The sequence below is a fragment of the Macadamia integrifolia genome, chromosome 7 (assembly GCF_013358625.1).
Source record: "Macadamia integrifolia cultivar HAES 741 chromosome 7, SCU_Mint_v3, whole genome shotgun sequence".
In the NCBI taxonomy this organism is placed as follows: domain Eukaryota; kingdom Viridiplantae; phylum Streptophyta; class Magnoliopsida; order Proteales; family Proteaceae; genus Macadamia; species Macadamia integrifolia.
In genome coordinates, this window is record NC_056563.1 from 34,388,200 (window position 1) to 34,411,852 (window position 23,653).

At 37.8% G+C, this 23,653-nt stretch overlaps 1 protein-coding gene and 1 non-coding gene across 2 annotated transcripts; both read right to left on the minus strand.

The window, feature by feature from the left end:
- Positions 1-41: 41 nt before the first annotated feature.
- Positions 42-23,204, minus strand: LOC122084313 (ankyrin repeat-containing protein At5g02620-like). Its single transcript, XM_042652459.1, has 3 exons — positions 23,146-23,204; positions 11,452-11,861; positions 42-1,269 (listed from the first exon to the last, which is right to left on the minus strand). The coding sequence occupies exons 1-3, from the start codon at positions 23,183-23,185 to the stop codon at positions 400-402; spliced, it is 1,320 nt and encodes a 439-aa protein (XP_042508393.1). The 5' UTR covers positions 23,186-23,204; the 3' UTR covers positions 42-399.
- On the minus strand, positions 15,298-15,404 carry LOC122085303. Its single transcript, XR_006142080.1, has one exon. It is a non-coding gene; the product is annotated as a small nucleolar RNA R71 (small nucleolar RNA).
- Positions 23,205-23,653: the final 449 nt, after the last annotated feature.

Sequence of the window (23,653 nt, forward strand, 5' to 3'; positions counted from 1 at the left end):
GTTGGAGTTGTACTATCTTCTAACTTTCTCAAGCATATATATACACCAACAAATCTGATTTAAGTGATGTTACTGAAACACAATGCAGTTGATCAAGTGCTTCTGACTCGAAGCTGGCTTCTTTTATACAAGTAGAAAAATGAAAAGGACAATAAATGGGGCAACTGTTATTCCAATTCTTGTAATTTTCAAAACACATAACCAAGAAGAGTATACTCAATTGTCATTTCCTGGAGCTGCAGGACCATAGTAGTACATGTGAAATGTTGTTCTCTTCATATTCGCTCTCAAGTTAACTGGCTGAACCATAATTTTGCTAGAGCGGAAGCAGCAACAGTTTTGAAGGAGCTAAAATGATCTTCACAGGGGCTTTACACACACCTCCAAACTACCCCACTACTAAACTGCATACATCCTTTTATACTCGTTCAGCAGCTCAGACTCAGAAACCATAGACACAGAGAATGAATGTGATCTGCTGCCTGACGCTCTCCTTATATTCCTCATATTTGACTCCTCAATCCTGTGCATGACAACACAGTAGCACATGGAACCAACAGTAGTCAGCATTATCGTGCCACCAACCACTGTGGTGTACACAGCGAGCCACTGTGCATGCCGACCCACCACGACATACGTGAGAGAAATGAAGGCTGCTGATATGAAGAGGCAAGCCAGCCACATGATCTTGTTAATGACAAACATGAGCTGCTGCTTTGCTTTCTGCTCAATTACAACTATAGAAGTCTGCACCACAACAACAGCCAAGGAGATGAACAGGGCCATGGCATCGCAAACAAAGAATATAAGGAATGCTGCCTTATTTGCAATATTTGCTTGCCCAAGAGAGATGCCACTTGCATTTGCCTGAACATACTGTCCAGGAACAATGAAGATGGCAGCAAAAGCAACCGTTGCAATTAGAATGGCAACAACAGTGGCAGAGTTTATTGCATTATTAAGGCCACTTGAGTGAAGCCTCTTCAGATTTTTTTGTATCTTCTGAACCTGAGCCTTAGTTTGACGGGTCTGTTGGAGTTGGGACTGCACATCATGCTTTATGTCACTAACAGTCTGCTTCAGTTGTTTTGCTGGATTTGAAGGATTTACCATGTCCTTAGATCTTGTAGCCCCTGCTTCCTTTAGAACTGAGGCAATCTCCAGAGTCTCCACACTGTCACATTTCTCTGCAATATCTAGTGGGGTTTGTCCATCCTTGTTGATTCCACTGACATTGATACCCTCAACTGATAATAAACAGCATATTATCTGCAACATAAGCAGATTTTAGTCTAGAATGTAATCACAGAGGAGTTGCAATGTAGTACTAGATTTGAAAGCTCAACCTAGACCCAAACAACAAGAACTTTTAAACCAAAGAACAACCAAACTAATCCCAAAATATATATCAGAAATCAGAATACAAATAACAGTCCAGAAAATCTATCGATCTCAAGAAATATCATCACAGGGAAGAAACAATTCAGCAGTAGCCTTTAGGACTAAACCAGGAACTGAATAAGACTCCCAATAGGTTCAAGTCAACAGAAAAACATGAACAGCAGACCAGAAATCAATTTCAATACCAACAGAAATATTGATTTCAATATCAGAAACTACAGGTCACTAGAAGACAAAATCCCAGAGATTTTTAGTAACTCAGCAACCTGAGATCAGATGGGCTCCAAATCTGGATCGAGTTACTCTCTAATAGAGGGTAACCTCCTGTTAAAATATCAGCCTGAGAGGATCAAGGATTAGACCAGAACAGCAGGTCGAAAATTCTTACCCACAATAGTTATCGGCTGGACAGAATTATGGTTAAAAATCAAATATCTGTAGCAGTAGTACTTCTTGGATATAGACTTGAAAATATAAAAGAACTTGAAGAGAATAATAAAGCTTGAAGAAGACCTCCTGGACTTCATGCCGCAAGGAGTCGTTTGGATCAAACACCAAACCTAACCACTTTGATCAGACACAAAGTATTCTCAGCAGAGACATTGCAACAGCAACAATTTTTTATTCATCAAATCGTGGCTCTACTAATGAGAGCTCTCCTTTATTTATAATAATGATGGGGGGTTTACAAAATAGAAGCTAAGTTTAGTTTCCAAAACTGAAATAGGAAACTAAATAAAAACAACTCCTCTAGTTTCTAATTCTGAAAATAGAAACTAGGAAAATACAATTACTGAAATTAGAAACTAACTTTTGACTGAATTTAGAAACTAACTAATGACTGAAATTAGAAACTAATTACGCGTGAAGTCCAGGAGGTCTTCTTCAAGCTTTATTATTCTCTTCAAGTTCTTCTCTATTTTCAAGTCTATATCCAAGGAGTACTACTGCTATAGGTATTTGATTTTTAACCATAGTTCTGTCCAGGCGATAACTATTCTGGGTAGGAATTTTCGACCTGTTGTTCTGGTCTAATCCTTGATCCTCTCGGGCTGATATTTTAAGAGGAGGTTACCCTCTATTAGAGAGTAACTCAATCCAGATTTGGAGCCCATCTTATCTCAAGTTGCTGAGTTACAAAAAATCTCTAGGATGTTGTCTTCTAGTGACTTGTAGTTTTTGATATTGAAATCGATATTTCTATTGGTATTGAAATTGATTTCTGGACTGCTGTTCATGTTTTTCATATTCTATAGCATCTCTATAATAGAAGCTAGGGTGGGGGTGTTGTTCTCAGCCATGCTTTTATACCACTTAATGTAGGACTAGATTTGAAAGCTCAAACTAGACCCAAACAACAGAAACTTTTAAACCAAAGAACAATCAAACCAATCCCAAAATATATATCAGAAATCAAAATACAAATAACATTCCAGAAAAACTATCGATCTCAAGGAACAACATCACGGAGAAGAAACAATTCAGCAGTAGCCTTTAGGACTAAACCAGGAACTGAATAAGACTCCCAACAAGTTCAAGCCAACAGAAAAAACATGAACAGTAGTCCAGAAATCAATTTCAATACCAACAGAAATATCAATTTCAATATCAGAAACTATAGGTCACTAGAAGACAAAATCCCAGAGATTTTTAGTAACTCAGCAACCTGAGATCAGATGGGCTCCAAATCTGGATCGAGTTACTCTCTAATCGAGGGTAACCTCCCGTTAAAATATCAGCCCGAGACGATCAAGGATTAGACCAGAACAGCAGGTCAAAAATTCCTACCGAGGATAGTTATCGCCTGGACAAAACTATGGTTAAAAATCAAATACTTGTAGCAGTAGTACTCCTTGGATATAGACTTGAAAATAGAGAAGAAATTGAAGAGAATAATAAAGCTTGAAGAAGACCTCCTGGACTTCACGCCCCAAGGAGTCGCTTGGATCAAACACCAAACCCAGCCACTTTGATCAGACACAAAGTATTCTCAGCAGAGACATTGCAACAACAACAATTTTTTATTCATCAAATCGTGGCTCTACGAATGAGAGCTCTCCTTTATTTATAATAATGGTGGGGGGTTTACAAAATATAAGCTAAGTTTAGTTTCCAAAACTGAAATAGGAAACTAAATAAAAATAACTCCTTTAGTTTCTAATTCTGAAAATAGAAATTAGGAAAATACAATTACTGAAATTAGAAACTAACTTTTGACTGAATTTAGAAAGTAACTAATGACTGAAATTAGAAACTAATTAACCCCATCAAAGCCCAACTAAAAAGGAAACTAATGAAAAAAATAAACTAACTAGTAATCCCGCACTCAATCTTAGAGATCCTCTTTTAGACCTATAAAAGTGGCCCAATACACTCCAAACCACATGGACTGAAGGCCCAACACATATACAACCCAACCTTAGGCTTATTCCTAATAAAACAAGCCTATTTTGGTTATTAATCTGAATCAAGTTGCAAAATCTAAGAAAGGTCAGACAGTATTTTAACTAACAACTCCATTGAGAAGTCCTCCACTTCAGTGGAGACAATCATTAATACAGAAAACTACTTAGTCAATAATTCAATTCCAGAATTCAAGTCCCTCAGGTTCTGCTTTAAGAATTTGCTCCCCTTCAATGGCCACACCATTTCTCGCTTAAGTTCATTGGTCCATACCATGACTTAAGATGTATAACAATAGAGAAATCTTTCCATTGAATGATCTCAAGGATCAAAATTTTCATTACTGATAACCACTGGGAGTCTTCGAACTTTCACAGGGTAATGCTTATAGACTTGTTTTCACTATGTCCAAAATAATGGATAGTTCGGGAGATTTAGCATTTTAAGAAAAATGAAAATTTTCAACATTCATGCATGGAACTGACCAAAAGTAAGGCTATCTGATGCAGAGGTGAAGGTCTTAGGTCAGAACCAGGCCCAAAACAGTGGCCACAGTTCTGGTTCCGGTTCTTAGTCAAACCATCCTTTAGGCCAGCTATATGGGACCATATGTGATTATCACATGCTTTAGTTGTGGGCCCATACGGACAGTTGGCATTGGAGAATAGAAGCTGCCAAAGGCAGTTAATATCTTTGAGAATTTATATCTTTAGTTTCTATTTTCATTGGTTGCTATTTCTTGTAATGCTATTGATGCAATAGCATTACTTAATTACTATTTCTTTGAAGTTTCTATTTCTTTTGTTTGTTACTTTTTACAATTATCTTGGCAGCCAAGTTTCTCCCCACGCTATTGGGAGTAGCTATTTTGTACTTGTGTTGAGGTTTATTATAAATAAAGTGGATGGGCCAACATAGCCCACGGTTTTGATTGAGAAAATTACTTGCTCTTTATGAGTTGCAAACTATGGTCATTCAGACACATCCTTGGTGGTGAAGCCATGCAGGGAGGGTGGTGATGTCCAACAGCAGGCCAAAGGTGGTGATACATATTGGTCATTATCTTCTCCTTATCTCCATTCTCTTTCGAGTTCTCTTCTCTGTTTGTCCCTGTTCCAGCAAGCATTCCAGCACTCCAACTCCAACTCCAACTCCAATCCCAATCGTGGGCGTCCCTAGGCGACTTCTAACCTTCTATGACCTTACTACTTAACATTTGTCACTGCTTAAGGCTTGTCATATTCTGTCAGCTAATTCTCCAGCAATGTTCTAAGTCTGCTATATACTATTGGAGAGCCTCCTAGTTCAAGTTTCAGCCGATAAATTCTAAGAATCTAACCATCAGTTAGGGCTGATATTGAGCTATGTTACTCTCCTATATTCCATCTCCATTCGATACAAATCTGGTGTTCATTTGATGGTTGGATAGTGAGTTACATCTGTTTTTATCCTTATTAATTTCAGTCCTTGTCATTTTAATTTCATCATCCAGCCATTAGATCCCTTTGATATTTTTACCACTTAAACACCTTCTTAGGCCCTTTAGGATATCCTAATTTCACCATCTTCAGATTTTCCGATTGACAGTTCTATTCAATCAAAGTTTCTGCTGTGTTTTGATTTACTACAATCCTGTTTTCTGAAGGTTTGCTAGTGTTGATTTGTTTCAGCCTACCATACCTCATCAATTGGTATCAAAGCTATGGCCAAAAGTGATCCCAGTTCCTGGTTTCCTCGGGATTTCCCAAGTTTCGACCGAAATTTTAGTCTGGCCAAAACCTGAGATTTAGAACCATGCTCAAGACAGCATGGACATCATATTCATTTCCTATTTATCATTCACTTTTTTTTTTCTTTTTTTTTTTTTTTTTTTTTGGGTGGGGGGGGTGTGTTGGGGGGGTGTACTTCTTGGGTTCTAAGTGTGTAACCATCACATTTTGTAACATCCCTTACGATGATCACTGAAATGTTATGCATTTTCTCAATATTTCCAGAATTTAAATATTATGGTGAAATTTCCAAAATCCAAATGGTTTAATAGTAACAATGTCAAAGTATTAAACTATGTTAATAGGAATTCATGTTTAGGAGTTTGCCCTCCTTTTTACCACTTGTTCGATGAGTTCACCACCCAATCTAACTTTCTAAACCACTATCTGCATCATTCTCTTTATAAGCCTGTGGCTGATTTATAGTGGTGCGTCAGGTCAAATTGATAGCTAACACTTATTATAATTATCCATAGCCCGTCAATCTTTTTGCATGGATCCTCGTGTTCATCCTTGCTTGGAATCTCCATGTAGCCGACCCCATTAAGTTGGGATAAGGTTTTGGATGCTGCTGTTGTTGTCTGCATCATTCTCTGTGTGGGAGAGAATTCCACCAGAAACTACAATGTGCACTCTTTTTGTATGCATGAAATAGTAACCTCACGATAAACCCACTTTTCCCGTTACCTTAACAATACAAAAGTGGTCAAGAAGGCAACAAGAAATCCTAGTCCTGCTTTCGGATAAAAAGTTTCACTTCTACTACATCTGTAATGACCTAGGCAGCAACCAATGTGGCGGCCTACCTAAAAGTAGAACATGAGCTTCCATGTTAAGCAAGCACATAACAGTATCTTTATGATCCCCCAAGAACCAAAATTGACATTAAACCAGAATTCCCTAGAACCAAACCATTTCCCATTCAACCTTCATTCATCTTGAACCATATTTTGATGAACCAGCACAATAACTAAACCAAAATCAGATTTGACTCAAGACTAAACCCAATTGAACCATCAATTGTGGAACCAACGAACCAGTGATCAAACCATCAATTTCAACAAGTAATGTGTTGCTGAACACATTGATAACAATTATGAGGTTAGCATTGGGGAGGCAGAGATTAGGGTTTAGGCAATCACGAGAGAGAGAGAGAGAGAGGAGAAGGTGACAGCGGCTAGGTGAGAGAAGGAGAGAAGGAGAGGCAGCGACAGCGGCAGCAGCAGTGAAGGTGAAGGTGGCTAGGGCAATGAGGAGCTTAGAGTTTTTAAAAAACCTGCTCTGATGCCATGTTGATTTGGGAAATTATGACTTGCGTCCAACTTGACACAAGACCTCTTTATTTTAGTGAAATAAAACCCTAAAGGGCTTAAGGGTCCGTTTGGATAACGACCATACAACAACAACAACAACAACACATCTTAGCCTTCTCCCAACTAAATGGGGTTGGCTAAATTGATCCACATAATTAAAAAAAATAAAAAAATAGTTTCGGACATCCCACTCACGAACAGTCGGCAACCCGGATCTTAGCCCTCCAGGCAACTTTGTTAGATACCTTACTCGGGTGAAGACTTAACTTTTGCATGTCTCTTCTTACTACCTCCTCAATGGTCATTTTTTACTTGACCCTAGTCCTTTTCGCTCCATCCATCTGCATCTGGTCACTCCTCCGTACTGGTGCATCCAAAGGCCTCCTTTGAACATGTCCAGACCATCATAATCGACATTCTCTGAGCTTATCATGAATTGGAGCAATTCCCAAATCGGTTCTAACTTTGTCATTTCTTACTCTATCTCTCAGGGTTTTGCCATACATCCATCTCAACATCCTCATCTTAGCCACACTCAGCTTATCTATGTTACGCTTCTTGATTGACCAACATTCTGCACCATATATCATAGCCAGTCATAACCATATATCATAGCCGGTCTTATGACTGTCCTGTAGAATTTTTCCTTAAGCTTTAGAGGGATACGTCGATCACATAACACTTCAGACGCCCCTCTCCATTTCATCCATCATACTTTAATTCTATGTAACATCATCATCAATCTCATCTTCTTTGTTTAAGGTAGAGCCTAAGTATCTAAAACAATCGCTTTGTGGGATCTCTCTCCCTTCAATTTTCACTCTCGCTATCACTCCCCAAATGACTAAAGTTGCATCTCATATATTCCATCTTCATTCTACTTATCTTAAGACCTCGCGATTTCAAAGTAGATCTCCATAATTCTAACTTATCATTAATCTCTGCCCCTGTTTTACAGACTAGAACAATATCATCTGCAAAAAGCATACACCACAGGATCTCTCCTTGAATATTCCTGGTTAAATCATCCATGATAAGTATAAACAAGTAGGGGCTCAATGCAGATCCCTGATGTAACCCGCAAGTAATAGGGAATTCAATACCTTGGCCTCCCACAGATCTCACACTAGTCACCACATCACCATACATGTCTTTAATTATATCTACGTATTTACTTGACACCCCTTTCTTCTCTAAAACCTGCCATATTAAATCTCTAGGGACCCTATCGTAGGCCTTTTCTAGGTCAATGAATACCATATGGAGATCCCTCTTGAGATTCTGTATTTTTCCATAAGCCTCCTAAGTAGGTAGATCGCTTCTGTAGTGGATCTCCCAGGCATGAAACCGAATTGGTTCCCAGAGATATCGGTTACCCTTCTTATGCGAACTTCTATTACCTTCTCCCATAGTTTCATAGTATGGCTCGTGAGTTTAATGCCTCTATAGTTGTTGCAACTCTGTATATCGCTTTTATTCTTGTAGATTGGGACAATAACACTTTTCTTCCACTCATTAAACATCTTTTTCGTGTTCATGATCTTGTTAAACAACCTGGTTAACCAAACAACCCCACATGTGCCAAAACTCTTCCACACTTTGATTGGGACCTCATCCGGGCCTGGTGTCTTCCCTATTTTCATTTTTCCTAGGGCTTCTTTAACCTCATGTACTCCTATCTTACGTACATACCTATGATTCCTATTGTCGAGTGGGATATTCGAACCAATCCTATTAGGGTCGTCTCCATTAAGTAGGTTACAAAAATACTCATCCCATCTCCTCTTTATGTCTTCATCTTTCACAAGCACTCTACCTTCCTCATTCTTAATACATCGAACACAATCGAGATCCTTGCTCTTCCTTCCCCGAATTTTAGCTATCTTATAGATAGCATGTTCCCCTTCCTTGCTATGTAAGTTATTATAGAAATCCTTGTATTTTCTCGCTCTAGCTTTCCCCACAATCTTTCTTGCTTCGTTTCTAGCGGCCTTATATCTCTCTTTATCTTCAACTTCTCCAGTCCTTTGCCAAATCTTAAAATTATCTTTCTTAGTCTCATAGTTGTCAAGGCGTCGCCTTGGCGTCCAGGCGGCTTGTCTGGGGCCTAGGTGACAGCCGCCTTGTTGCACTGCATGCCGCCTTGTGCTTTGGCACTTATTTATGCCAAATATCATTTAAGTAAATGCTTTGTATATTTATTATTTCATTTACTTAAGATATTATTCATAAATAAGCAAATACCCCCTATTTGAATCCAATAAAAATAGTTTAAAAATCAAATTCCAAAAGGATAAAAAGTCAACCCCCCAGTCCAAGAAGAAAAACTGGATTTTGATTATAGGGGCGATTTTTTACTTTTAAATGCTGGAGTTTTTCTCAATTATGAAAATTTTATAAATTCTATCATGTTAAAACATTGCTAAAAACCCAAAGTCCGGTGAAATAATTTTTTGTTTTGATATCCATAAAATTATTTTCATTCAGGTGATTTTAACAGCATTCGCGCACTTAAAAATAAGTTGACCAGAGCATAACTTTGTCATTACAACTTAGATTTAAGTAATCTTAGACTTGTTGGAAAGCTGGTTTTATATTATAACTGATACAAAAAGTCTCATGTAAAAATAATATCATTTGACCAGTCAAACTTGTTATAGAACCAGAGCATTTCTCTAAATTTTGATTTTTTATAACTTAATATGACTTAATGTTAATTTTTTATAATTTAATATGGCTAAATGTTGATTTTTAATGACTTGATGTTGCTTAATGTTGATTTTTTATGATACAAGGTATATATAGCTTACTAAATAATGTTAGAAAATAGAAAAAATAAAAAATAACAATTGGTCGCCTTGTTCGCCTCAAGGCGTGCGCCTTCTCGCCTAAGCGCTTAGACAACCCTCCACCGCCTTGGTTCGCCTTGTCGCCGTGACAACTATGCTTAGTCTTGATGGCTGCCTGGACCTCCACATCCCACCACCAAGTCTCTCTAGGGGCCAACTTAGTACCCCTAGACACCCCTAGAACCTCCTTAGCAACTTTTTTAACATGTCATTTCATGCCACAATGTGTTGGCATCCCCTTCACAATCCCACTTCCCATGCTTCACTACATTATTTGTAAAAGACCTTACTGACTCACCCTTCAATTTACACCACCTAATCTTAGAGCACACGTGGTTCCTTGGTTTCTTCTTCGATAAACAAAAGCACATGTCCAAGATCAACAATCTATGTTGAGAGGTTAAATTCTCCCCAAGGATGACCTTACAATCTTTGCACATCTATCGGTTGACCTTCTAGTGAGGAAGAAGTTTATTTGACTGGAATGCTGTCCACTTTTGTATGTAATTAAGTGTTCTCTTTTTCCAAAAAGGGTGTTAACAATGGATAGATCATAGGTAGTTGCGAAGTCCAAAACTGAGGTTCCCTCCTCATTTTTCTGCCCAACTCCATAGCCTCCGTGTACTTCAAGATAACCTCTCCTATCCTTACCAATGTGTCTATTCAGATCTCCTCCCATAATAATGTTTTCATCTAGTCTAAAGCCATGCATCAATTCATCCGTGTTCCCAAAATTGTAGCTTGTAGCTCTCATCCAAACCCACTTGGGGAGCATAGACGCTAATAATGTTGACCACCTCTTTATCTAACACCCGCTTTAGGGATAGGATCTTATCTCCCACTCTTTTAACATCCACCACATCGTTCTTCAAGTCTTTATCCAGCACTATACCAACTCCACCTCTACCACTTTGGTCTCCCGAATACCAAGGTTTAAAGTTGTCCAACATCTTAGCTTTCATCCCTTTTCCATCTAGTTTCTTGGATACATGCAATGTTTGGATAATGACCATAAGAACCTATTATTACAACAGGGTTTAGTTAATAACATCATAAAATACTAAATGCCAAGATTCCTTCAGGTTTATTGGCTGCAACACTGCACCATTGATAGAATGGCAGAAAAATATTCCCTCCACAGATTACAACAGATCAATTTCAAAGGGTTGGGAAATGAGAAATAACAAATTCAACAATCATCCTATACATGGTAATAGATTCCTAATATGATAAGTTCCTAAGCATGATTTCTTTAACCACAGGCTCACAAAGGAAATCAGAAAAGACCTCAAACCAGCATTTTCCCATCCTTAATTAACATGCCATTACAAAATTTCCTTCAATCTCAAAAAAGAAAAAGTACAAAAATTAATTATCCAAATTCCTAATCGTACCCTACTTCTGCAAAAACAAGAGAACAGATAAGACACTAAACCAAACCTGAAAAGTACCCTACTGCATCCTGAAATAATTACAATATTTTGTTTAGTTTTGGGATGAGTTGGCAAACCAAATCTGATTTTCTGTATAACAATCAGCATCCTATGGCTCTCCAACAAATGGTTGACCAGTTAAATATCCATATGGATTTATGAACCAGGGGATCATGCATAGAGTATAGGGTCCAGCTAGAGAAACTTTCAAATCAGAGCCACAATAAAAGTAAAATATAAAAAGGACCAAAAATTCCTTTCCAGTAAAATAAGTTTGTCCCACCTGTATGCGGCCCTTCCTTGTTGCAATATGCAATGCCGTGTTCCCTTTGTTATCTTCCAACATAATGACTGAAGGATCAGGTTTAAGCAATTCAAGCACAATGTCTATCTTGGTTCCCTTCACTGCCATGTGCAATGCAGTTTGGGCCTTCTTATCAGTCCTAAAACAAGTACTTGGATCCTTGCTTATTAGGGATTTCACAACTTCCAAATGTCCCATCCTCGCAGCAGAGTGGAGAGCTGTTTTACCATTGTTTCGGGCTATCTTAGCAAGATTTGAGTCAGTCTCCAAAAGGAGATTGACAACATCAATATGGCCTTGAGTAGCAGCTGTGTGTAAAGCTGTAGTGTTGGATGAATCAGTGGTCATGGCCAACGGGGGGAAAGCATTCAAAAGCTCCTTCAACACCTCTACAAAACCGTTAAACAATAAGACAAAAAAAGATTCACTTTAAAATTTCTGATAAAACATGGAAACAGTAGCCAATGGAGCAGAATAGTACAATCTTACAAATGGCATAGAAGTAGAGTGCAGAACACTGACTGGACAAGCTAACTAAATTTCATCAATTACTTAATGAGAAGACAAGTAACTCCGCCAGCATATTATGCTGCCGGTCCCAAGCCAGATAAACGAGAAGGGCTGGTGCAACAAGTTGAGAACCGACACCGCAAAAACTTTAGCCAATTCTAGAAGTATAAATTTCTAACCTAATGCTAGGGCATTCCCTGGAACCGAAGCATTGCACTAAGACCCCAGTGCTGTGGAAAGTGAGCGAGGGTTAGCTAGCGAAGATGGTAATGTATTAATAAGTGATGAGGAGATTAAAGAGAGATGGAAAAACTACTTCTACAACTTCTTACATGAAAAGAAAACAAGTACTATAGTGTTTTAAATTTTAAAAAGTTGAAATAACCATCAAGAAACCACAAATCTTAGATATATACAGAAAATTAGGACATCTGAAGTAAAGGAAGTTTTAGAGAAGGTAAAAAAAATGAATCAGTCGATCTAAATGGTATACTAGTAGAGGTGTGAAAGAGCTTAGAATTTTATGGAATAACTTGGCTAATTAAGTTGTTCAGTAAGATTATGAGCACAAAAAAATATCCATATGAATGAAGGAGAAGCATTATGGTTCCAATTTATAAAAATAAAACAATATTCAAACTTGTAATAACAATAGAGGAATAAAACTTATGAGCCATTGATGAGCACATTTATTTGTGAAATCTTAGGTAGTAAAGCATGCATTTTACATATTTAGAATGGAACTACCTTGGGTTTTACTCTCTTTTTACAGGTTTTGTATTTTCAAGGCCTTAAGGACTATCGGGCATCGTATCTCCAATTTTACACGTAAAGAGGTCCCGTTTCTTTTCATGACTGCGAAGAGGACGAAACTCTGAGCAAGATGGACGTGTTGCATTAAAAGTACACATTCGTTTAGACACCCGTACGCGTGATTATTTTTTTTGGGCTAGAAAAAAGAATAATGGACCACAACTGAACCGAGATGTAGAACCAGCCCGTATGCAGTTGTTCCAGGGATATAAAGAATATTCCAAGAAGCCAACAAAGTAGGAGGGACCCACATCGGGCGCCACTTTCTCTCTCCTTGGGCGTGGAACACAAGATCTCCTATTTTTTGGAGATTTGGTTGAAGATTCTCTATTTTCTACCTACTAAAAGGGCATAGATGAAAATTCTAAATAAATTAGAAGATTGTCCAAATATTTGGAAATTGTCCAAGAGAGAAGGCTGCCCATGTTTGAAGAAAAAAAAGAAAAAAAAAGAGAAAAAAAAAGAGAAAAAAAAAGGGAATAAAAGTTTCCTATTTTATCTCCCCTATTTTCTCTCGATTTTTGTCCTAATTCTTATTTTCCACCTCATCACACAAAATCATCCAAGGGGATCCAACCTTGGACGTCCTCCTCTCTCCCCTATTCCTTATAAAAGGGAGCCGACCAAACCCTGAAAGGGGTGTACCTCTCTTCCTCTCTTCTTCTAAGTTTTTAGTTATGCTCTTTGTTTTTTTTCTTTTCTCTTTAGTTCTTTGTCTTAGTTTTTTATGCAAGCACTTTTGTAATCTTTTTTTATTGATGAAGTCTTTGTTTCTGCTATTCAAGTTTTTATTGTTCATGCAATTCAAGTTATTCAAAGGTGTAAAAATTTTAATTTCTAGTTCTAAGCTTAGTTCTAAGTGACAAGAACAAGCTGTGGAGCATCTCTTTCAAGTTCAGTTTTTCTCTTCTAGATTTGTTTTCTCCAGGCCTAGCAATTTCAGATTTGGTTCATTCCAGATCTGGTTTTTAGGGCCTGCAGTATATCAAATCAATCAAGTTTTCAGTTCAAGGATTGAAGTTCAGATAAGTAGGCTTCTACATAAGTCTTATCACCCCCCTCTCATTCCCTCTTCTTACTACCCATTCATTCTTAATTTAGGCTTTATTTTCAGTTTTTATTTTTATGCTTTCCCTTTCCCCCAAGGTCCTTAGCTAGATGCATGTATTGGTTTTGCCCCTCTCTAGCCATGAAACCATCCTTTTACTTTCGTTATTTCTATTGCATCTCTTCCCCCAAAGCTAAGTAGAGCAGCCCTTGTAAGAGTAACTCTCTGATCAACTAGGGAAGCCTATATTATTTATGGCTCATCCCTTGAGCTAAGTAGAGGAACCTACTTGTGTGCCTCTCTCTGGCTTTGTCCCCTTTATTTGCATTTTTATATTTACTTTTCAGCACTTTTACTTTAATTTATTTTCTTTTTAATTGCGTGGATTGAGTATTTAAATTCCTAGATGACGAATTGTTAGGGTTAGATATGAATGGTAAGGTTGTTCAATTTTTATTGTAATTTCAATTCCAATTTCCTTAGATGTGTTGGTTAGGATGTTCCTTTTACACGCATGTGTTTTAGGGCAATAGTTAGAAGTAGATCACAATCGTTAATCTGTGCACTTTCGCATTACTAAAAGAAGCTAAAAATAAAGTGCCTACTCTCCTTGTGTTCGACCCATTAGCTACACTGATCCGTACGCTTGCGGTTACTTTTAAATCTCAAACAAGTTTTTGGCGACGTTGCTAGGAAGACAGTTCCATGTTATTTTTGCTTTCTTTTGGGTAAATTGAAGTGTTTTATTTTCTTTTTCTTTTATCATTTATTGAATTCCTGAGAAGAACTTGCAATAATAATTGTAACGGTAGAGGTTGCCAAGCCTCATAATATGGTAAAGATAGGTTTCGCCCTGTAGCAGTACCTCACCTCAGGAATTGAGCAACCCCGGATCCCTGCCGGTAAGCTAGCAAAAAGCCAAAAAAATTCAAAAAAAAAAAAAAAATTCCATTCTTTTGTTCTAGTCTAGTTGTGGATAGTGTCATGTTGCATGAGTGTTGGGTGGGTACGTAATACTGTGAATCGCTTAGAAAGAAGAAATCCAACAAGTAGGGATCCTATATGTATACTCTCATCAATACCTTTTATTATAGGAGATCTAGACCAACAGCAAAACCCTCCACCTAAATTTTTGAAAAATAGGTTCTACCCTGCTAGAGCAGCCCAACCTTCCTGCATAGTTCTACCACAAGCCCAAGGCAATAATTTTGAGCTCAAATCTCAATACATCACTATGTTCCCCCACTTCCATGGGCTGACCTCTGAGGATGCATACCTATTTCTAAGGAAATTTGAAGAGATATGTGTTATAATTAAGCTTAGGTTCATCAATTTTGCATTGAAAGACCAAGCTATGAAGTGGTTGTATGGGTTACCCACAAATTCCATAACCACATGGGAAAAATTCACAGTTGTTTTCCTCAAAAAAAATTTCCCCAACTCACAAGACCAATAAGCTTAGAAGTGATATCCTTCAGTTTAGGCAAAAGCCTAATGAGTCATTTTCCAAACTAATGGAGAGATTCAAGGATCTACTCCAAGAATGCCCTCACCATGGCCTAGACTTATGGCATTTATGTCAAATAATTTATGAAGGTATTGATTAGCCAACTAAACAAATGATAAAGTCTATGTGCTCTGGGAGATTCACATCCTTTACAGATGAAGGAAAGGCATGAGAATTCTTACTTGACTTAGCTGACAAAACCCGTGAGTGGAAATCAACCCAAGAAAGTGAAAGAACCATAGGAGAGAAAGGATATTTTGTGGATGGGATAGTAGCCAAGGAATCCCACTTAGATAGTCTAATCAAAAGGATTGAGGTTATTGTTCCTAGAGAGCCACAATCAGTCAATATGGTTAAGATGTGCAATTGGTGCCAGTCCCCCGGACATGTTATAGAAGAATGCCCCAACATCTCTGGGGGCACTTCCAATGACAATGTTAATGCCCTATATCAGAATAATCTATATAGTAATACTTACAATCCATGGTGGAAAAATCACCCAAATTTCTCCTGGAACAAAAGCAACCAAGTAGGGCTTCCAATTTCCATAATCAAGGTCAACATAGACTCGAAAGGCCTCCCTTTGCACAACAGCCTTTTGCCCAAAATATTTTTTCTAGGCCAAATGTAGGACCTCAGGCTAGTTTCCTTAGGCCCCCTCTCCTATCATCTTATCAGTAACCCCTTGGGTTTACCAGCATTGGAGAGGCAAGTAGATTGAGTGACTTGGAAAAAAATATGACCTCTTCATGACAAGCCATCAAAATCTTACTAGAGAACTCACCCAAGTTGTCTCAATTTTACATGAGGGAGAAGGGAACTTTGCCCAGTCAACCAGAGCCTAACCCTAGGCATCATCAGTCTGCTAGATCACAAGCACCAACTAATGCACCACTGAATGTCGTACAGGGTCAGACCCAACAAGGGACCTCCAACCAACGTAATGCTGTTTATGCCCTTAGGAGCGGCCGAGAGTACCAACAGAGTGTTCCTAAATCTTCCCCATCTATTACTCCTGTTAACTCTCATTCTGTTGAGGACACAAATGTGCCTCTTGTTCCAGGTTCATCTAATGAACCTAAAGCAACTAAAAATGATTTGGTTGAGGAAACCAAACATGATTCTTCTGAAAAAGAGCAATCCCTAACAGCCTTTATGTTCCCACTGTCCGCTTTCCTAATCGCTTGAACAAAAAGAAGACTACTTCCATGGATAAAATTTTAAAAGTCTTCAAAAAGGTAGAAGTGAACATCCTTCTTTTGGATGCCATATCCCAGATCCCCGCCTATGCAAAGGTCCTGAAAAATTTGTGTACTCACAAACGAATCACTAGTGTGCCCAAAAAGGCGTCTTGGTAGGCAACATTAGTTCCATAATTACTCAGCCTATAGCTGTCAAGTATAAGAATCCAGGGAGCCCTCTTATAGCTTGTGTCATAGGCAACACCTACATTGAGCATACCTTACTTGACCTTGGCACAAGTGTGAATCGTTTCCCTTACCATGTGTATAAGTAACCAGGATTAGGGGAACTGAAAGCCACTAGAACTACTCTTCAGTTAGCAGATAGATCTGTTAAGATTCCTAAAGGGATGGTTGAGGATGTCTTACTTAAGGTAGGGGAATTTTCATTCCCTGTTGATTTTATTGTTTTAGACACCCAACCAATTGCCAACATTTGGGACCAGATCCCAATCATTCTTGGTAGACCGTTCCTTGCCATCAGTAATGCCATAATCAATTGCAGGAACGGTACCATGAAACTTTCTTTTGGCAACACTTCTGTAGATTTTAATATCTATAGGTCAGGTAAGCAACCAAATACCCATGAGGAGGAAGTTCATACGCTCCAAGAAATTCTAAATTCCATTAAGACTTATTTTGATATTGATTTTCATTCTGAATTTCAAGAGTGAATGGAACAATTGGGTGAATTTGATGAGGGAATTATGTCTGAGCTTTGGAGTCTCCAACCACCTATAGAGCCCATTGGACCCTTATCTACCTTAATGCCTAACCCTTCCATTGTTAAACCCCCTAAGCTTGAGTTGAAGGAATTGCCCTCCAATTTTAAGTATGCTTTCTTAGGTAAGGATCACACTCTTCCAGTCATCATTGCTTCTGATTTAACTTCAAGTCATTAGGAGTTGATCGAGCTTCTAAAGGAAAATAAGGAAGCCATAGGATGGGCCATGGATGACAACAAAGGAATTAGCCCTTCTATTGTGCAACATCATATACATCTTATAGAGGATTCCAAACCATCCACAGAACCCCAAAGAAGAGCTAACCCAGTAATGAAGAAAGCCATTCAAAAAGAAATTCTAAAGTGGATGGATAATGGGACCATTTCTTACATTTTTAACAGGGGCAAGCATTTTTGCAATAGATCATTTGAGGCCCTCATGAAGAAATATGAGATGACCCATAAGCTGAAGTCATTCATTGAGTTGTCATCTTCTGCTCTGGAAGAGGCGATGGATCTCAATGAACCTCTTTACACAAATGATAACTTTTACCCAGGTATGACCTCCTTGCATTGTCTTTCCTTTTACTTCTTTCCATACATTGAGGACATTGCATGACTTAAGTGTGGGGAAGGGAAACCAATGTTTCTTTTTGTTTTTGCTTTTTTCCTTTTTTTGTTTTTTCCCTTTTTGTGTTTCTTTTCTTTTTGTTTTTAAGCTTGCTAAGGATATAAGTCCTACTTTGGCTTTTGGCTAATGATCATACCATTCGGTTGCTTAATATGTGAAAATAAGAGTTTTGATTAAGGTACCCATCTTGAACACATAAAAACCCTGTTGAGAAAAAAAAGAAACAAGCCTGTGTCTTGAGGGGTGGGACTCTCTTTTGAAAAATAAGAGACCATTGTTTTACGGTGTTGGACCATATGTAAGTCTATGGGTTCCTTGTACTGTTGATTTGGAGTTGAGAAACTTCTTAATTTGGCATGTGTTGACAAATACATAATTTTAAATGAAGTGTGAAAAGTGATATAAAAGTTGATTTTCTTGGAACTAGACAGGGCATTACGCCTCAGGAAACATGGTGTCTTGATCGAAACTCTTAGGGAAGAAATTTTTGAATGAACTCTAGCATCACTGTCTATGTAGGCATATGCAAAAAAACGAAGCTACATAGTAACTTGGGCATCTGGTGTTTGCTCCACCATGTCATTCAGGCTAATAGTAGTCGAGTAGGATAGAGTTTATTACAGGAAATAAAAAAAACCACAGCAGGAAAGTATGTGTAAATGTCATCAATGCCTTAGTAACATGTTTGGTCAAAAACACTCCAACGCCTTAGTCCTTGGTTCCCTATTACTTCACAAGTGGTCTTGCCTTAAGATAAGGATGATTTTGAAGAAACAAGGTGAGTTCCAAATTAAGAAATATGCTTGTGCTTGAAATCGATATGGGGTAATAAAAATTCAAGTGTGGGGGTTCCTAAATCAAGTGTAAGAGGAATTATCTTTGCTCCTAATCGGTATGGCCCTTACCTTTAACCAAGGTAGGGATTTGTTTTTTCTGAATTTTGGGTGTATATTCACTGCAAACACCCAGGAGACACAACTCGTCCTCTAGGGGTGACCTAGTGGTTTAAAGGCTGGTTGCACATGCTAAGTGCAACCGTGATTTCTACGAAAGTGAGTTAGGTTTTTTGTGTTTACTTTTTATTCTTTTTGTTTTGCTCAAGGACTAGCAAAGTCTAAGTGTGGGGGAATTCTGATGAGCACATTTATGTGTGAAATCTTAGGTAGTAAAGCATGCATTTTACATATTTAGAATGGAGCTACCTTGAGTTTTACTCTCTTTTTGCAGGTTTTGTATTTTCAAGGCCTTAAGGACTATCGGGCACCGTATCTCCAATTTTACACGTAAAGAGGTCTCGTTTCTTTTCATGGTTGCGAAGAAGACAAAATTTGAGCAAGATGTACGTGTTGCATTAAAAGTACACAGTCATTTAGACACCCATACATGCGATCATTCTTTTCAGGCCGGAAAAAGAAAAATGCACCAAAACTGAACCGAGATACAAAACCAGCCCGTATACAGTTGTTCCAATGGTATAAAGAATATTCCAAAATGCCAACAAAGTAGGAAGGACTCACATTGGGTGCCACTTTCTCTCTCCTTGGGCATGGAACACAAGATCTATTTTTTTAGAGATTTGGTTAAAGATTCTCTATTTTCCACCTAATTAAAGACAAGGAAGGGGCATAGACGAAAATTCTAAATAAATTAGAAGATTGTCCAAATCTTGGAAAATCGTCCAAGAGAGGAGGCTGCCCACATTTAAAGAAAAGAAAGAAAAAAAACAAGAACAAAAAAGAGAACAAAAGTTTCCTATTTTCTCTTCCTTTTTCTCCTAATTCTTATTTTCCACCTCATCACACAAAATCGTCCAAGGGATCTACCCTTGGACGTCCTCCTTTCTCCCCTATTCCTTATACGACCAAACCCTAAAAGGGGTGTACCTCTCTTCCTCTCTTCCTCTCTTCTTCCAGGTTTTTAGTTATGCTTTTTTTTTTTTTTTTCTTTAGTTCTTTGTCTTAGTTTCTTATGCAAGCATTTATATAATTTTTTTAATTAATGCAAGTCTTTGTTTATGCTATTCAAGTTTTTATTGTTCATGCAATTCAAGTTATTCAAAGGTGTAATAATTTTAATTTCTAGTTCTAGGCTTAGTTCTAGGTGATAAGAACAAGCTGTAGAGCATCTCTTTCAAGTTCAGTTTTTCTCTTTTAGATTTGTTTTCTCCAAGCCTAGCAATTTCAGATTTGGTTCATTCCAGATCTGGTTTTTCGGGCTGGTAGTATCTCAAATCAATCTAGTTTTCAGTTCAAGGATTGATGTTCAGGTAAGTAGGCTTCTACATAAGTCTTCTCACCCCCCTCTCATTCCCTCTTCTTACTACCCATTCATTCTTAATTTAGGCTTTTATTTTAAGTTTTTATTTTTATGCTTTCCCTTTCCCCCAAGGTCATTGGCTAGATGCATGTGTTGGCTTTGCCCCTCTCTAGCCATGGAACCATCCTTTTACTTTAGTTATTTATATTGCATCCCTTCCCCCAAAGCTAAGTAGAACAGCCCTTGTAAGAGTAACTCTCTGGTCAAGTAGGGAAGCTCATATTATTTATGGTGCATCCCTCAGGCTAAGTAGAGGAACCTACTTGTGTGCCTCTCTTTGGCTTTGTCCCCTTTATTTGCATTTTTATTTACTTTTCAGCACTTTTACTTTTAGGTATTTACATTTTAATTGCGTGGTTTGAGTATTTAAATTCCTAGATGACGAATGGTTAAGGTTAGATGTGAATGGTTAGGTCGTTCAATTTTTATTGCAATTTCAATTCCAATTTCCTTAGATATGTTGGATAGGATGTCCGTTTTAGATGCATGTGTTTTAGGGCGGTAGTTAGAAGCAGATCACAATCGTTAATCTGTGCACTTTCGTATTACTAAAAAAAACTAAAAATAAAATAGCCGCTCTCCTTGTGTTCGACCCGTTAGCTACACTGATCCGTATGCTTGCAGTTCCTTTTAAATCTCAAACATCCATGCTATGAAATTATAAGAGAGTAATTGAAACCCGTCTGAGACAATAAACTAATATATCATATAACCAATTTGGCAAGGAGGATCAACTATAGAAGCTATTTATTTGCCTAGCACACTAATAGAAAGAATGAAAGAATGTAAAAAAGGATCTCCAGAAGGCATTTATTAACTTAGAAAAAACATATGATAAGACTCCGCCATATGATAAGTCCCTAAAGAGTTAATCTGGTCAGTGTTAGATAAGAAAAGTGTTTCAAGTAAATATGTGTACATAGTTACAGATATGTACAATGTAGTGACTAGTGTAACAACGGTGGGGGGAGAGGCTAGCGATTTCCCAATTACAATTGGTTACATCAAGGATCAGCTCTAAGCCCTTATTGGTTCACTAATCATAGATCAACTGACTAGAGACATTCAAGATCAGATCCCTTGGTGCATGCTTTTTGTTGATGATTTCGTTTTAATAGATGAAATAAGAGCAGGTATATATACAAAATTGGAATAAAAACAAAGTATATGGTGTGTAGCTTTAGTAACAATAGGATTGAAAGCGGGGTGGCGAAAATTGATGATAGAGGATACCACAAAATGAAAATTTTAGGTACTTTAGTTATAAGTAAGGAATTTGAAATAGATGACGATGTTACACAAAGAACTAAAGTAAGGTGGGCATTGAATAAAGGAGGGTGTCTGGAGTGTTGTGTACTTGTGTTATCAACGTATTCCAGTTAGAATGCAAGGATTGTGATTAACCAAGGGAGAAACAGAGAAGATGAAGAAGAAAAGGATAGGGTTGAAGAAGAAGAGGAAGAAGGAGATGAATAATGGTAGAATGTGTGTGTAGAGAATAATGCCTCTAACACATATATATTACTTAACTAATAGATTACAAGTAATTACATACACCTCCCTAGGGAGGTAAAAAGGGGAAAATAAAAATTACAATATAACATAACTAGTGATATAACTAGTTCCCAAACTACCCTTCAAGCATAATCTCTAACACTCCCCCTCAAGTTGGAGAACAAATGTCATACATTCTCAGCTTGGACAGCAGAGTACTAAACTAATGATGAGAAGCCCATTTCTAAAAATATCCAGTCATCTAATCTCCAGTCCTCACAAAAGGCGCATATATGTAACCAGAGAACTTCTCTTTAATGAAATGTTTGTCCACATCTATGTGTTTTGTTCTATCATGTTGCACAAGGTTGTGGGCTATACTTATGGCAGCCTTCTTGTCACAATAAAATCTCATGAGTGCCTCAGTATTAAATCCCAACTCTTAGACCAGCCTTCTCAACCAAAGGAGTTCACACACTCTATGAGCCATAGCTCTAAACTCTGCCTCTGCATTAGATAAAGCCAACACGTTTTTTTCTCCTCGATGTGACTAGGTTGCCCACCTACAAGTGTACAATAGATTGATGTAGATCTTCTGTCAGAAACTAAACCAGCCCAATCTGCATCAGTGAAACCTTCTATCCTCATGTGGTTATACTTGGCATAAAGTAGTCATTTCCCTAGAGAAGACTTCAAGTACCAGAGAATGCGGTAGAGCATCCAAGTATCCACTCTTAGGAGCATGCATAAACTGACTCACCACACCCACTGCATAAGTAATATCTAGACGAGTCAAAGACAAATAAATAAGCTTCCCAACTAGCCTTTGATATTTCCCTGCATCGGAGGGAAGGGCCATAATCTTCCCCAAGTTTATGATTCATCTCAATAGGAGAACTTACAAGTTTGCAGCCCAACATTCCTGTTTCTATCAATAGGTCTAAAACAAACTTTCTTTGGCATATATTTATGCCCTTCTTAGATTTAAACACTTCAATCCCCAAAAAGTACTTTAGGGGTACCAGATCTTTGATTTCAAACTATTGGGCTAAGTAGGTCTTCAGCTTGGCTATCTCAGCTCTTCATCTCCAGTCACCACAATGTTATCAACATAGACAATCAGGGCTATGATGGTGCCATTACCTCACTTAGTGAAAAAGGTGTGATCAGCCAACTCATATGTTAAATAAATATTAAAGGTTCATATTCATACCAATGTAAGATATTCATCAAGAAAACAAATCAATAAAGTGAATAAACTAAGTTCATCTTCATCAATCATCAATCATCATAACATATTAACATATAATATAAATACATAATTAAGAAACAAAATTATAAATATAAAGAAAAGAAGACATAAAAAATACAAGTATTTATTATACTTACCTCTATGATGCCAAAATAAGTGCCTAAGCCCTAAGGTCATCCACTATATTTCTACTCCTGTCAAAGAAGAATGAAGCTCACCGCTGCCGGAGCAAAATGGTGGCCTGGATCAATGGTTCTTCCTTGTTCCTTGATTCCTTCTCAAAGCCCTTTCTTAAAACCCTTGACAAAATCCAAACCCTGTTTGTGAATCGTGTTTTTGTTTTGTTTGTTTTGGTTATTTTTGGTGGAGTAAAGCTGATCTCATACATCTCAAGTGTTAACAAAACCATACACCTACTACTAAAAAATCTATATTTGGAATCTTCATCAAGTAATTTTAAAATGCGTTTAAAAAAAAAAACCCCATAAGGCACCACTTCACGTAAGGCGGAGCACTGCCTTACCATCTCTAGACCCCATCAGCGCCAAGGCGTTGGTAAGGCGAGGCATTAGCAGCGGCTTAAAAACTATGGCATAGTTTTTAAGGCGGTAAGGCGACGGAGGCGTTTGAGGGTCTTTCGAAACG

Excerpts from the sequence above, each read along its gene's own strand:
- LOC122084313 (XM_042652459.1), bottom strand. The coding sequence starts at position 23,185 with ATGACCTTAGGGCTTAGGCACTTATTTTGGCATCATAGAG. Across the intron at positions 11,862-23,145 it reads CTTATTTTGGCATCATAGAG|AGGTGTTGAAGGAGCTTTTG; the intron begins GTAAGTATAATA and ends ACGGTTTTGTAG. Across the intron at positions 1,270-11,451 it reads CAAGGAAGGGCCGCATACAG|ATAATATGCTGTTTATTATC; the intron begins GTGGGACAAACT and ends CTTATGTTGCAG.